General features: G+C 39.4%; 3 protein-coding genes across 3 annotated transcripts; 2 read left to right on the top strand and 1 right to left on the bottom strand.

Moving 5' to 3' along the window:
• The first annotated feature begins 449 nt into the window (after positions 1-449).
• On the top strand, positions 450-6,025 carry paox (polyamine oxidase). Its single transcript, XM_069717924.1, has 10 exons — positions 450-785; positions 1,947-2,123; positions 2,382-2,512; positions 2,676-2,863; positions 3,073-3,254; positions 3,626-3,795; positions 4,011-4,096; positions 4,221-4,333; positions 5,121-5,275; positions 5,366-6,025. The coding sequence occupies exons 1-10, from the start codon at positions 632-634 to the stop codon at positions 5,516-5,518; spliced, it is 1,509 nt and encodes a 502-aa protein (XP_069574025.1). The 5' UTR covers positions 450-631; the 3' UTR covers positions 5,519-6,025.
• Positions 6,026-7,151: 1,126 nt separating this feature from the next.
• mtg1 (mitochondrial ribosome-associated GTPase 1) lies at positions 7,152-10,898 on the top strand. Its single transcript, XM_069717918.1, has 11 exons — positions 7,152-7,389; positions 7,523-7,589; positions 7,807-7,909; positions 7,998-8,084; positions 8,217-8,273; positions 8,676-8,766; positions 8,860-8,921; positions 9,012-9,108; positions 9,234-9,315; positions 9,439-9,551; positions 10,636-10,898. Exons 1-11 carry the CDS (start codon positions 7,287-7,289, stop codon positions 10,731-10,733), a joined length of 960 nt encoding a protein of 319 aa, XP_069574019.1. The 5' UTR covers positions 7,152-7,286; the 3' UTR covers positions 10,734-10,898.
• A 1,195-nt stretch (positions 10,899-12,093) lies between these two features.
• On the bottom strand, positions 12,094-12,561 carry sprn (shadow of prion protein). The gene has a single exon (XM_069717942.1). It carries the CDS (start codon positions 12,559-12,561, stop codon positions 12,094-12,096), a length of 468 nt encoding a protein of 155 aa, XP_069574043.1.
• Between the last annotated feature and the right edge of the window lie 1,190 nt (positions 12,562-13,751).

Here is a 13,751-nt window from a genome sequence, read left to right as displayed (position 1 = left end):
TTTCTGTATGAACAACAGGTTGAACCAAACCGGAATTATCCTTGAATGGCTTATCCTGGAGAAGATATTTATAATATTAAATGTTTAAATTTAATTAAATTACTTAATTTGTTTATCTCATTGATCTCAATAGCATTGACTGTTTGTTAATTTTTGTAAATAGACCTCACAGCAGTTGCATGTTTATTGTTTGTTTTGTAGAAAGGGCCTTAGGTTCAGCCTGAAAACGGGAGAATAAAAGGGTTTCAAATGCGTTCAATTTTGCAAACACCAGAGCTGAATTACAAACCAGGATGGTTTTAAATATTGAAATTAATCTCTGAATTCTTTTATAATGTCAACAAAAAAGATTCCTTTACTGTCCAAAAAAAAAAGAAAAAAAGATCAGTTTTATAAATACTGCATATTATAGCAAAGACTTTTGTCCTGGGGGAGGGGTGTATAAGGGCCTTTTTCCTGAACATCCTCTTCTTTGTTCAACGGTGTTTGTCACTTTTTACCAAATTGTAAACAATTCCAGCCTCCAAAAAGTAACGTTTTATTTTGAAACTCTTGACCGGAAATCATCAGCGCTCTTTGCTCCAAGTGGAAGGAGGGGACTGTCCACGGAAGTAAGTAGTGCTAACCAGCCATGGCTGAGGGTGTGAACGCCAACATAGTTATAATAGGATGCGGGATATCAGGTATATCAGCGGCACACCGGCTCGTCAAAGCTGGATTTCATCACGTCCGTATACTTGAAGCGACTGCGAGGAGCGGAGGACGAATAAAAACAGGAAGACTGGGTGAGCGATGTGCAAGAACTACTTTAAAAAGTACCTCAGCAGCTGTCAGACCGCAGTGTCTGTTACAGATGGCTTTTTTTATCTAATCACAAGAGCACATTTTGTTGCAGGAGTTCAAAGGTCAGGATGTGCAACCTCGCGCGATTACGCAAGAAATGTGGGTTTCTTGTGTGATCAACAAGGTCTCTGAGAGAATGGTTCGTCCAGCTGGTGTGCATCAGACAGCTGGTTGTAAAGTGAGCAGTGACAGCAGGTTGTAAAGTACTCTCTGGCCATAGTCAGTCCTCAAGAAGCAGACCTGCTATGAGTCTTTCTTGGAAATTGAACTCCTGCAGGCTCCTGATGTGAATGCAGGGTGTAGCTGAACCTCAGTATGAGGGGTAGTAGAGAGGTCATGGAGCTCTACTGGTTGTAAATACAATTCATATTAATTTATGTTTTATGACGCGTTGTTACACTATCCAAATGTATATAATGTGGGTTAAATTAGCTGCAATAGTGAATTGCTAACAGTGACAACGATTCAGTGTATAATAACGAACAATCGCAGAGGTTTATCTGCATTAAAACTTGTTATACTTTACTGTTAATATATTTATCCAGCCACACTTTTTTGGTAAAACTGTGGAGGCCCATTTCTGTAAGGAAAAACAAACAAGTGATGAACTGTTAGGACTTCAAGTAAAAAAATTAAAAAAGAAGAACATTATAGTTTTTTAAGTCAAAATTCTGTTCCTGAAAGTGAAAACACAATACTTTTTAAATAAAAAATAATCACTTATTGAACTTTCGTTCTTGTACTTTATTGTTTTACTCACTGTTATTTTTAGTTTTAGTTGGAAAAATCATAATTCTGACTTTGCGAGAGCAATTTTATTTATATATTTGCTCAAATTTCATTGGTTTTCTGTGGGAAATGGGATTCCATACTAAAAAAAAAAATAACATCTTAAAGTTCCAACTATAGTACAAGCTATTTAAAAAAAATATATATTTTTCATTCTGACCAAGGACCAAACCTAGCAATGTCTGTCTGCTAGGTTATGTGAGTGATATAAACATATATACCTTTATCTAAGGGTAGTTAGATAAACACTGCTGTGAAGCAAAACAAATAGATGAACATAGTTTCTGTTTCTGCTTGTTATTTTTCATCTGCAGGTGATAATATTGTTGAGATTGGGGCAAACTGGATCCATGGACCGTCCGAGGAGAACCCAGTGTTTTGTTTGGCCCGTCAATACGGCCTTCTGGATCCAGAGGCCCTCACTCCTGAGAACCAGGCCATGGACGTCGGAGGACATCCCCCCTGGTTTCCCAACTTCTTCAGCAGTTCAGGTTTCCAGATGTTTTAAGAATTATTGACCCAGATAGTTTGAATTAATACAAACACTTCGATGACAGTATGAACGTGTACCGTAGAGTTGAATCAACCTGTGTGACACTCTAGAGGTGGATAGATATTCACACTGCAGTCAATAGAACATTTAATCAGCGTCTTTGATATAGGATGGTCATGTATTACTAACTGTAGCATATGATGTAAGTTAGTAAACTTGATGGTATGTTCCTGATCAGTATTTGGAACGTGTGCAGGTCGGAAGCTGAGTGCTGAGGACATCTATCCTGCTCAGGAGATGTTTGTTGAGCTTCTGAATGAAGGTTCAGAGTTTCAGGGTCAACAAGGAGAACCCTGGGCCAGTGTGGGAGAATTCATACGCTCAGAGGTACATAGTTACATTTCTTTCAGTGAATGAAACAATAATACTGGCAGAGTGTGTAGTGTCAGCTTCAAATATCTTAGATCAGCTGCCAGCAAAAATTGTCTGGAATATGTCAAATGTTCTCTCACCCCACATGAATTAAGGCTTTGTTTGTTGTCTGGTGGAGGTGCAACAACGAGCAGCAGAGAAATGGAAAGATGTTGATGCGAGCACCAGATCTCTGCGACTATGTGCCATCAGTAACATGCTGAAAGTTGAGTGCTGTGTTACTGGGACTCACAGCATGGATGAGGTGGGCCTGGGGGCCTTTGGCCTGTACAAGACTCTACCTGGACTGGACTGTACATTCCCACGGTTCGGACGCCACCATTGCTTACAGACTATATAGTACAGTTTTTTTTTGTTTTTAAATGCTTGTGATATTCTAACCTGCATGTGTTGGTAGTTTTACATACATTACCTGGGTGAATTATACAGTTTAATGTTTAAAGTCAGCTAACAAACTGAATGCTTCAGCATACATGTGCAGTGTATTTCAAAATGACTTTTTCTTTCTTGTGCAGTGGCTACGAAGGTCTCATCAAAAACATAATGTCGGCGCTCCCCCGTGGCTTAGTGACCTACAATCAGCCTGTGCGCTGTGTCCACTGGAGCAACACAGAGAAGAGAGAAAACCCTGTGGTGGTTGAGTGTGAGGATGGGGCGAGGATTGACGCTGATCACGTTATTGTCACAGTACCTCTTGGTAAAATTAGATGCATACATACACGAACACAGGTTAGAGTTGAGGGTGGAGAAAATGGGGGAATTACATGAGTTCACCAAACTACACAGAGGTGTAAGCTATCCCGCCCAATATGAAACTTAATAGGTTTGACAGTCAGATTTATATCAAGCACTCACACAGCCCTTATTCGAGGTCCAATCAGGGAAGCCAACATGTGTGGCCAGAGACCTATTTTCAACCATTTTAATTACTATATTCTGTTACCCACTACGATCTCAATCTCCCTAATCTTGCACTTGAATCACTGTTGAACCGTTCAGTGTGATTGTTTAGCAACATGAAGTCAAGATATTCAGTGTTGACCAAACCTATTGTTCTTTTTTTCTCAGGATACCTAAAAAAGCACCTTTCAACCATGTTCCATCCTCCTCTGCCTCTACACAAGCTGCACTCCGTCCAGAGGCTAGGTTTTGGGACAAACAATAAAATATTTGTGGAGTTTGATGTCCCGTGGTGGGATGCTGACTGTGAGGTCATTTATCTCCTGTGGGAAGCTGAGGTGAGACATGTAGTCAGAGAATAAAAGTGCAGTTCAACTGTATAAAATATGATTACATATTGGACTGATTATCACTTTCAGCTATGTTAAATTGTTATGATTTAACAGGATTACATGTGCTTACATCTTTCGCCCAAAATGTTTGATGATAACACCTGTAGTTAGCAAAAATGTCAAACACTTGATTGTCTGTTTGACCTCTTTCCCTGTATCAGGATGGTATGGTGGACCAGGTGCCAGATATTCACAGATCCTGGATAAAGAAGTTGTTTGGCTTCACTGTACTCAAACCCACTGAAAGGTCAACAGTCACATTAGGCACACAAACGCCGATGCTTACCCGCTTGTTCATTGTGTGTTTAGTGGTAATGAAGTGGTTGATTTGTTGGTTAAGAGTGCAGACCTGTTTGTGCTTTAACTTTCAGGTTTGGCCATGTTCTGTGTGGCTGGATTGCTGGGCATGAGTCAGAGTATATGGAGACGCTGTCTGAACTGGAGGTCACCCATGCCGTCACACAACTTATTCGCAGGTTTACAGGTGAGTTGTAAGGCTATTTTCCACCTGAATCGGCTACTTCGCATTCATGCTTCGACGCAGCCACCAGAGCTGATCACTGCCACTCCAGTCAGTGCTTGGTATTCAACTAGACGCATTGTGGCGCATGTCAGTGTCCCAAAAGTGTCTCGGCTCGGTGTATTTATGACAGAAGTCAGACGGAGAACACGTCAAGCTTCACAAAGCTGATCAACCAGGCAAGAAGTCAGACACAGTAACAGCATCGAGAATCCGGTCCGTTTTCAAAATAGAACTTCCTGTGCAGTCTCTGAATCGTATATCACATCACTACATCATTGTCAACCCTCTCCCACCCCCCTCTGTCTTTCAAGAAGGACAACAAATTCATTCTCCCCCTCCCAACAGGTACTGCACATGAAATAGTTCAGAAATAACTTATGAAGATGAATAAAACACTGCAAACCCTATTAATATTGTGGGTTACATCACAGCAAATTAGAAAATAATAACAATAAACACAAATCAGACAAAATAGAAACCATTCAACAACATTTACCAGGTAGAAGCACACACAAAAAAAAAAAAATCAAGGAATAAATACCAAATCAGAAAGTCAACAAAACTGGCCAGACAAAATGCTTTGCTTCTAAAACGCTGGGGCATGAAATCAGGCAGAGGACTGAATACAACAGCAGCTCACATGTGACATTACAACACCAAACTCTTTCACTGAGACCTTTTCTGGATCATTAAATTTTGAACTTTAGTCTGATCTCTGTCAGCACTTGGAGAATAACTGTGTGTTTAGGGAACCCTGCCATCACCCCGAGGAGAATCCTACGCTCCCAGTGGTTTCATGACCTCTGGACATGTGGGTCCTACAGTCACCTGAGAAGAGGCTGCTCGCAGCAGGACCAGGACAACTTGATGGAGCCTCTTCCACCGAAGGGATCACAGTCACATGTACTTACCTGCTCATACTCAAAACATAAATATGTGCCCTGAGTGTACACACCACCTGACTCTTCTTTTTAACTCTATGACCTGTTTCAGTCCCTGCAGGTGTTGTTTGCTGGAGAGGCGACTCACCCCTGCTACTACTCCACCGTCCATGGGGCTGTTCTCACTGGATGGAGAGAAGCTGAGAGACTCATCTCTCACTACTCCTCTTTCAGTCCATCTGAGCCTATCAAGTCAAAGCTTTAAAGGAACATTGAGTTAACAAATTACATACAAACTATGACATCCGAGTTGATTTGAAGAATTATATGGAAGCTGCGGTTGATTTAAATCAGTTACTTAAAATTTTGGAAGGTGCCACAGCCAGTGAGGAGTAATACTTTTGACCTGGCAGAGTTCAGTGCACTAAAATACAAATACAGTTCCCTAGTGCTGTTAACAAGGGCAGGCCTTCCACACAATTTATCAAGTAATTATATTCTAACTAAACACATTAATGATACAGCTTTTGATATTTACCGGCAGGCATTTTTCTATACTTTCAGTGAAGAAGAGTATTGAAACACAAGAGTAATAACACACATGTTCTTTTCAAAATCATTTTATACATCAGTGCTTAAAATAATTAGTATTGAGTTTGTAATTTCATTTTTTGACTGAATTCCATTTTTCACATTTTCACTTTGCCAATCTCATTATTTCTTATGGATTGATTGTAATTAATTATGAATAAATCATATTTTTTTAACTGTTCCATCTCTGTGTTTTTATGTTTTCTTGCTAGAAAACTGAAGAAAAAATAATAATAATTGTATAAATTAATATTGCCTACAGTCCAAAGCAGCTGTGGTGGAACTCGCTGGCACAAGCTTTCCACAAATTATATATAATCAGAACAAGGTTAAAAAGGGTTGAGAAAAGGAAGTCGTGTCACTCCAGTCTTCCCTTATATGTAGTGGTGCCACAAAGCCCTTCTATCAGGATTTTTTTAGGACACGGCAGGGAAACAAATCGAAGACAAGAGTTTCTCACATCATTGCCGGTGCAACGAGCAACACAGCAACTCTTCGGCATATAGTTATTATTTAAACCGGTTAGTTTAAAGCAGAAGTTTGGAGAAAAGTCTCAACTTCCTCTCCGATTCTCAGTTGCTGTCAGATAGCAAGATAGAATAGACCTGTCAGAAAGCAGGAGACCTGTAAGAAAGCAGGATACAATAGACCAATCAGAAAACAGGTAGAATAGACCAATCAGACATTTGGATAGAATAGCAGGAAAAACTGCACAGCTGCTCTGCGATTTGTATTTTAAGCTTATAATTGTCAATATTTCAGATCGAAGAGCTGACACCGTTTACATCAGTGTTGGACACATAAAATCAAATCTAAGTATGTTTAATAGAAACAACCTATTTTTACAGCTTTCTTGCTGGATGTAAAACTGCAGTGTGTCTGTATCCAGATGTAAAACCTGAGCTGCAGAAGGAGCAGATCAATACATTAGGAGAGATAACTACAGGTGATAACTTCTCTGAAGGTCTTAGAATAAAAACAAATGTCACGTTAAGCCTGTCAGTGAAACTTTACACCTACGAGGATAAAGTAGTGTCGTCACAGAGGAGGTTCTCTGCTGTTGCAGCAGGAGAACAACTGCAGCCGCTATAATAATCAGAGATACATTTTACAAATGCACCTCTGATTATTATAGCTCCTACACCAGGTATTCAGTTCATGCACGACACAGATGGATGCTCCTGTGATTTAAGTAATCCATTTTTTGAGGAGGGCAGTAACCGGCGTATTAACGTACAAACCACAAACCTGCGAAAAACGACCTAACATCAGCGGAACTTACCATGAGCGGAACGGAAGTTGTTTGCTTCCAGTCGAGTCGGCATGTAAACAGTGTCGCACATCATCATGTCCAGAGCAGAATAGTTTTTGTGGCGAGCAGGATGGAATAAGTCTAAAACAAATGAAAGTCAGGTATTGTCGTATTTAGATTAAAAGTAGCCATGAAACTGTACCAGACACTTCGTAATATCGACAAGTTCAGAACAGTTTTCGACTTTGGTGGACGGGAAGTGGCTCATTGGTTCCCCGGACACATGGCCAAAGGTTACAGCTTTGTTTTGCGTTATCTCCCGAATTTGTCAAATGTATGAGCTGTATTTGGAATATACATGTCTGCCGATTTGAAACATAACGTCATAGTCACATATTTGCTGTAATATTACTTAAATGTTTGCAGGACTTAAGCAGATGAGAGCCAGCCTCAAGAGTGTGGACTGCATCATAGAAATCCATGATGCCAGAATATCCTTTTATTTATTTTTTTACTGTGGTGTACAACTGATAGTAGCGTATAACATTTAAATCAATCAATCTCATTTATATGATTCATTTTGGATTCATATATTTTCTGTGAGTGTTGAAAGATTCTTCCTGTTTTAGCCTTTTCTGAGTCTACAAGTGCGTTGGAGACTTCGCAGGTTAATCGGACCATTCCTGCCTTTTCTTTAACATTAAGCACATCCCCTTCTCTGGAAGAAACCCTGTGTTTCAGGACACGCTAAATGTCAAACCACATCTGCTAATCCTCAATAAGATGGACCTCGCTGATGTGTCCAACAAGCAGGTAGACAACTCGTCCTGCCTCTGCAGCAGAGTCACATGTCAGCAGAATTTAAAAAATGTTAAATACTAACGCTAGATTGTCTCCGCAGAGGATCCTAAAGAAGCTCGAACAAAGTGGAGTGAGAAATGTTATCTTCGCGGACTGTTTGAGGCAAAGAAATGACAACATAAAAAAGGTAAAGGTCACCTTCACTTCATACTCAACATTTAACTTTGCAGAGATTTATCTGCAGCTGAAATTAAACAGAAAATCACGAGCATTAATGTAAAAAGGTTTGGGTTTTTTTTTCATTTTTTTTTTTATGTAGTTGGTGCCAATGGTTATGGAGATTATTGAGGGCAAACCACGCTTTAACAGAGAGGAGGTACAGTATACTTACTCCGGGCAATGTAAACTTATATTTTTGTTCATTTCAACTTTGGGACTAATAAACTTAAAATTATAGCCCGATACACATTTGAAAGCTGTCAGGAATCTCTGGCAGAGATTGTGTCCTTGCTGTTTCTGAACAACCTCAAACATCATTTCTCATTCTGTATTGCTCAAGATATCTGCAATAAGCTACAGAAAATATGAAACAAATCTACCAAACATTTTCAAGAATAATGCCAGTCATACATTTTATTACCTCAGTAGAGCGGAATCCACATCAAATCATTTGTTTTCTTTTGCACTTGTTGCATGTTTTTAAACTATTTTTTTTTTTACTGTAGGATAAATGTGAACATACTTGCCATGTTCTAACTTTGTCATGTGAAACTTTTAGAATACAAATTACTGCATGATGGTGATTGGAGTGCCCAATGTGGGGAAGTCATCTCTTATAAACTCACTGAGAAGAACCAACTTGAAAAAAGGTATATTTATACAAAAACAAAGTAGTTGTTTGATACATAAAGATAATCGTCACGTCCTAAGTGATAAATGTTGTGATAATACACCAATTTCAGGTCGTGCATCTCGAGTTGGTGGGGAGCCAGGTATAACTAAAGCTGTCCTGACTAAAATTCAGGTGTGTGTAGAGAACAATGTGTTTTTCTGTGTTTCTGTGTTTGTGTGCGTGAGCCCCATGTGCTGTATTTAAAGCTGTTGTTGTCCTCAGGTGTGTGAGCGTCCCATAATGTACCTGTTGGACACACCCGGCGTCTTCCCTCCGAAGATTGAAAGTGTTGAAACAGGCATGAAGCTGGCCTTATGTGGTGAGCAGATCATTATTCTTTTATATACTTATTTTATTATATTGTTAAAATTGGTGGAAATTCCACCACATTTGTCTGTGAAAGAGATTTTTTCCAATGTGCTAACTTTTATCTTTCTTCTGCAGGGACTATACTAGACCATTTAGTGGGTGAAGACGTTATCGCTGACTACTTGCTCTATTCTTTGAACAGGCTCGGGAAGTTCAGGTGGGATTTCTTTTCAATCACCTAAATTTTGTTTATGTAAACTTTCCTCTGCTCTGTGAATTATTTTACTTCACAGACTTTTACTACTCAGATTGTTTACAGTTATGTTTTGTTTACGTGCAGTTATGTGGAGAGGTACAATCTCCAAGAGCCCAGCGATGATATCCAGCATGTCCTCAAACGCATAGCTGTAAAACTTGGAAAGACTCAGCGGGTCAAAGCCATCACTGGCGTGGGTAAGAAAGTGCTGATCCTACACATACAGTATTGCTGACTATTTATCTCTCAGCTTTCTTGCTTTCTTGCTGAGCGTAAGATCAATACCACTGTCATGACTGTGTAGTAAATATAAAGCAAATGCCTTATCATAAAGACTTGAGACAGGAAACAGCTAACCTGACTGTTTAAAAGGAACAAAATCCACCTGCCAGCATCTCTAAATCTCTTTAATTATTTTTTGAGAATTTAATAGGAAAATATTTGTATTGAGCTGAAATGCCACAATGTTATTGATGCATGTGGGGTCTTTTGATTATTTTTTTTCAGTAACAATCATAATAACTGGACTTTGACCAGATTTTTCAGGGGAACCAAATTAACATAACTCAGTAAAACAAAAAGCAGTAGAAAGCTGGCTTCTCTGCTAACCCTGGCAGGGTGCAAGAATTTCCATAGAATAACATAAAGTAGCAACTGGTCATTTATACACGTTCTGTACAGAATAAACAAACAACAAATCAGCAATTAGTCAGCAAGCTTTGACAGGACGGATTTTGTTATTTCTTGACAGCGCCAGGTAAACTGTTTCCAGCCGTTAAGCTAAGTAAAGCTAACAGGCTGCCAGCTGTAGCTTCATATGTAATCTATATCATGAGAGTGGGATCAATCTCCTTATCTACCTCTCAAAGAGAATAAGCTTGTTTCTCAAAAAACCTGTTCCTTAAAAGCTGATGGCCTACATTATTAGATTTGTGCTTTTTTTTTTAAAGATATATATATATATATATGTGTTTTATACAGTTGTAGTAACCAGAGTGGCTTTTAAAACATAGCAGCAGAAATTTTAAAATGGTAGGCAGTAAACAGCCTGACAAACAATTTTCCAGCTGGGGCAGGCTCCCAAAAAATGGTGAATTGTTCTGATCTCTAAAAAAACATTGTTTTCCATTTTGGAGAACTTGTCCTCCTGCAGGGGAAAATCCATCTTCGTATTGTTTGTTTGTTGCACTTTTCTCTTCACTTCGACAGTGTAATCACCATCATATCAGGCTTGCAAAGAGCAGCCCCATGAATAAAATGTTTGTTCCTCGTCTCCCTCAGGAAACATTACCATCACTATCCCAAACTATACAGCAGCAGCTTACGATTTCATCAGAACCTTCAGGAAAGGAGAACTGGGACAAGTCATGCTGGACTGACCTGAGCCTTTTTAACCAAGATAAACAAAGACTGTCTGCCCTTTGACCACTAAAGTCTTCAAGAGAATATAGTCCATGTCTGTCCTGACTTGATGCAGTTTGTTTGGTTTCATGATGACATAAAAAGTCACTTGTATCTTTTGTAAATAAAAGAATTCAACTTTATTCAGCTGCAACATTTATTCTCAGCGTTGTTTTGGAATACACGAGGCAGCTATATGGCATGGTGTAAACAGGATATTTATTAGCATAAAGACAGAGATTACAAACTCTTTATTCGTTATGTACATAAGTATTGTAGCATATGATAGAGTGTACTTATAGATGTGGAACAGTCTGTTGTTCCTGAGTGTCTTCTGTGGGTAAAGAGGTCTTCTGGGATGACCAAAATGCTTCATTAATAACTGAGAGCAGCAGTTGGTTTGCTAATGTTCCTCCCAACCATGTCGTAGTTCGTACACACGTATGAGAAATAAATATGCTGAATTTCAGGTGTTTTAAAAGGGAAGGAATTACACCGAAATTCAAGATGATTGTGGAAAATGAAGTTTGACTTTTTTGATACACTGCACTCTTATTTACTTTGTATTATTGTAGACGATCATCTTTATGGCCGCACTAGTGACAGACAATACAAATCCTATAAATCACAATGTAACTATATAAAGTCTTCAAATCCAGTCTTGAACTTTGCAGAAAGAATGGAGTACAAAACAAATTATTATGGTTGGGATGGTAAATTGCTGGTGCCAACTTGATTTAACTTGGTTCCTCTTTATGAAATGAACTCCACATCAGTATCCTACATAAACAAGTGCTTTAGACCCATTTCTGCTAATATGTATAAATACTTTTCCTCAGTTGTACAGAGTTGCAGTGCAGGTCACTTTGTATTTTTGTATGCATATTATAAAAATAGAGTTTTTTGATGTAGTTTGGCAGTACAATTAAAACTGTTAAGCAGCAGTTTCATTAGACTCTTTCAGAAGGTTTTGACATTTTTCTGATGGAATATGTTCCTCAGTTTGAGCGACACAAATCAGACAGACAGAGAAAGTGATAATTCTTAAGTTTGGCCCAAGTCTGACTCTAAAGTAGATTTGACATAAGGCGCTCCCTTTGAGAGGTGAAATGTCACAAGGAATACTGTGCTGGTAATGTACATCTGTCCATTGATATAGATGATTATAGGTGTAAAATAATACAGTACGGTGATGTACTTGTGATTGTTCCTTTTTATCCTTCCACCACTGTGCTGCACCTCTAACTGGCCTCTCCATTGCAGGTTCCTGCACACTGAGGTGCAGAAGCTCAGTCCTAGTGCCTTTCAGAAATGTATCCTAAAATATAACCTGAACATCTACAGTATACTGTCCAGTAAGAGTCCACATTTGGGGGAAAATATTGCAATAAAGATAGAAACCACTTGAGAAAGAAAAGATCCGTTTTGAGTTGCGCCTGACATTTGTGCATCAAAGTAATTGGTCCTGTTGTAGTAATCCAGCTCCTCATCGGAGCTGTCGGCGTTGCTGCGGCGGTACGCAGACGCGTACCATTTATCCGCCGTCAACGCCACCGCTGCCCCTGCGGCCGCTGCTGCCGCCACCCTCACCGGGGACGTCCGCACTGACCCCCTGAAGCGGGACCGGGTCCCACCGTAGGCGCCTCCTCCTCGGTAGTTCCCCGCTGTGGAGCTGCGGGAGGGAGACCCTCGAGAGGAGCCCCGGGACCCACCACGGCCACCTTTACACAGCACGGGCTCAAACAGCAAAGCAGAGAGCAGGAGGCAAGTCCAGCATGTTGCAACCACCTGGTTCATCCCTGACATCTGTGCAAGGAAGAGGCAGCTAAGAAGAACATTCAACCCGTGGAAGTTAATGGCTGCACCTTTTAATGTGTAGGATAAAAATGGAGAATGTATCCGTGAAGGCTGTATTTCGTGGTAAAACAAATGGTTTCTTATTTTAGTTTGGGTGGCACAAATTCTCAGCAAACAGCTATGTATAAATGACTTTTATTCACTGATCAAGTCTGTCTAAAAATCAAAATATCACCATAAATATGTGTGACATAACAGGCACTGAAGAACTCATGATCAACAAATGTCTAGTGCTGCTGAATATTGTCTTAAAGAAACATTTCAGTGTTGCACATTTCCATTAAAGTAGGTCAGTTTGAAAATAAATATTTTCACCAGGAGAAATCGCTGTTGGCTTTCAGCCTTTATATAGCCTACATGAAATGATATTTCATGCATGTATGATTGAGTAATACACAAAAGACGGCACATTTGTTGGCTTGAGGCCATCATTTCAAATGCATGACTTAGCAGGTAACTGGGCTAGTATGTTCCCAATATTTTCGTTATTGTATGTACCATCATTTATTTATTTAAAAAAAAAAAATCTACACTGCATAAACAATACAAATAAATGCATGAATGATGTTCATCTGTGGTCATAAATTAGCCTGTGCGCTATTATTGCCTGTGCAGCCTGAACGAATCACAGCGTTAAAAATGAAAGGCATTGTATGCTATGGATACACACCCAGGCCTTTAATATCCACTATATCCTGATAGCTGCTGCTTACCTTATTCCCGTGTGTCGTTATCCTTGCTTATGTTTTGGTATTCGGAGGAAAAAATGAGGGGAATTGTTGGAGGACCGATACAGGCTCGTTCACGCAGACGATGGCGAGAACGCGCAGCGCGCGCACACAGGCGCATCTGAAGCGTCTGATACACGGGAGCATCAAATACAGTGAAGCTGTCAGACTGAGGTGTGTCCAGTCAAAAGTATCTTATCATTTCTGTGCCTTTAATATTAGTTTTTTTTCTGAAATGTTCTGATTTATTTTTCCATGTTCTTTTATTGTAATCAGATTACCTTGGTGATCATTGATAATCATTGATGATCGGCTATGTTTGGTTTCTTACAAACATGTGAAAACATGCATCCTGTTATAGTAAAATATGCATATGATCCCTTTAAAAAAACGTTATCCTTTGTGAAAAAT

Source organism: Brachyistius frenatus, unplaced genomic scaffold (assembly GCF_029030835.1).
Source record: "Brachyistius frenatus isolate BFR_SWC_R1_liver_20210118 unplaced genomic scaffold, ASM2903083v1 Contig_183, whole genome shotgun sequence".
Classification (NCBI taxonomy): Eukaryota; Metazoa; Chordata; class Actinopteri; family Embiotocidae; genus Brachyistius; species Brachyistius frenatus.
The sequence above is the reverse complement of the archived record's forward strand: the minus strand, read 5'-3'. Positions and strand labels throughout refer to the sequence as shown.

Coding starts and splice junctions, on each gene's coding strand:
- paox (XM_069717924.1), top strand. CDS start 632: ATGGCTGAGGGTGTGAACGCCAACATAGTTATAATAGGATGCGGGATA. Junction 2,124..2,381: donor CAACTTCTTCAGCAGTTCAG/GTTTCCAGATGT, acceptor GAACGTGTGCAG/GTCGGAAGCTGAGTGCTGAG. Junction 5,276..5,365: donor CGAAGGGATCACAGTCACAT/GTACTTACCTGC, acceptor GACCTGTTTCAG/TCCCTGCAGGTGTTGTTTGC.
- sprn (XM_069717942.1), bottom strand. CDS start 12,561: ATGTCAGGGATGAACCAGGTGGTTGCAACATGCTGGACTTGCCTCCTG.
- mtg1 (XM_069717918.1), top strand. CDS start 7,287: ATGAAACTGTACCAGACACTTCGTAATATCGACAAGTTCAGAACAGTT. Junction 7,390..7,522: donor CCCCGGACACATGGCCAAAG/GTTACAGCTTTG, acceptor AAATGTTTGCAG/GACTTAAGCAGATGAGAGCC. Junction 9,316..9,438: donor AACAGGCTCGGGAAGTTCAG/GTGGGATTTCTT, acceptor GTTTACGTGCAG/TTATGTGGAGAGGTACAATC.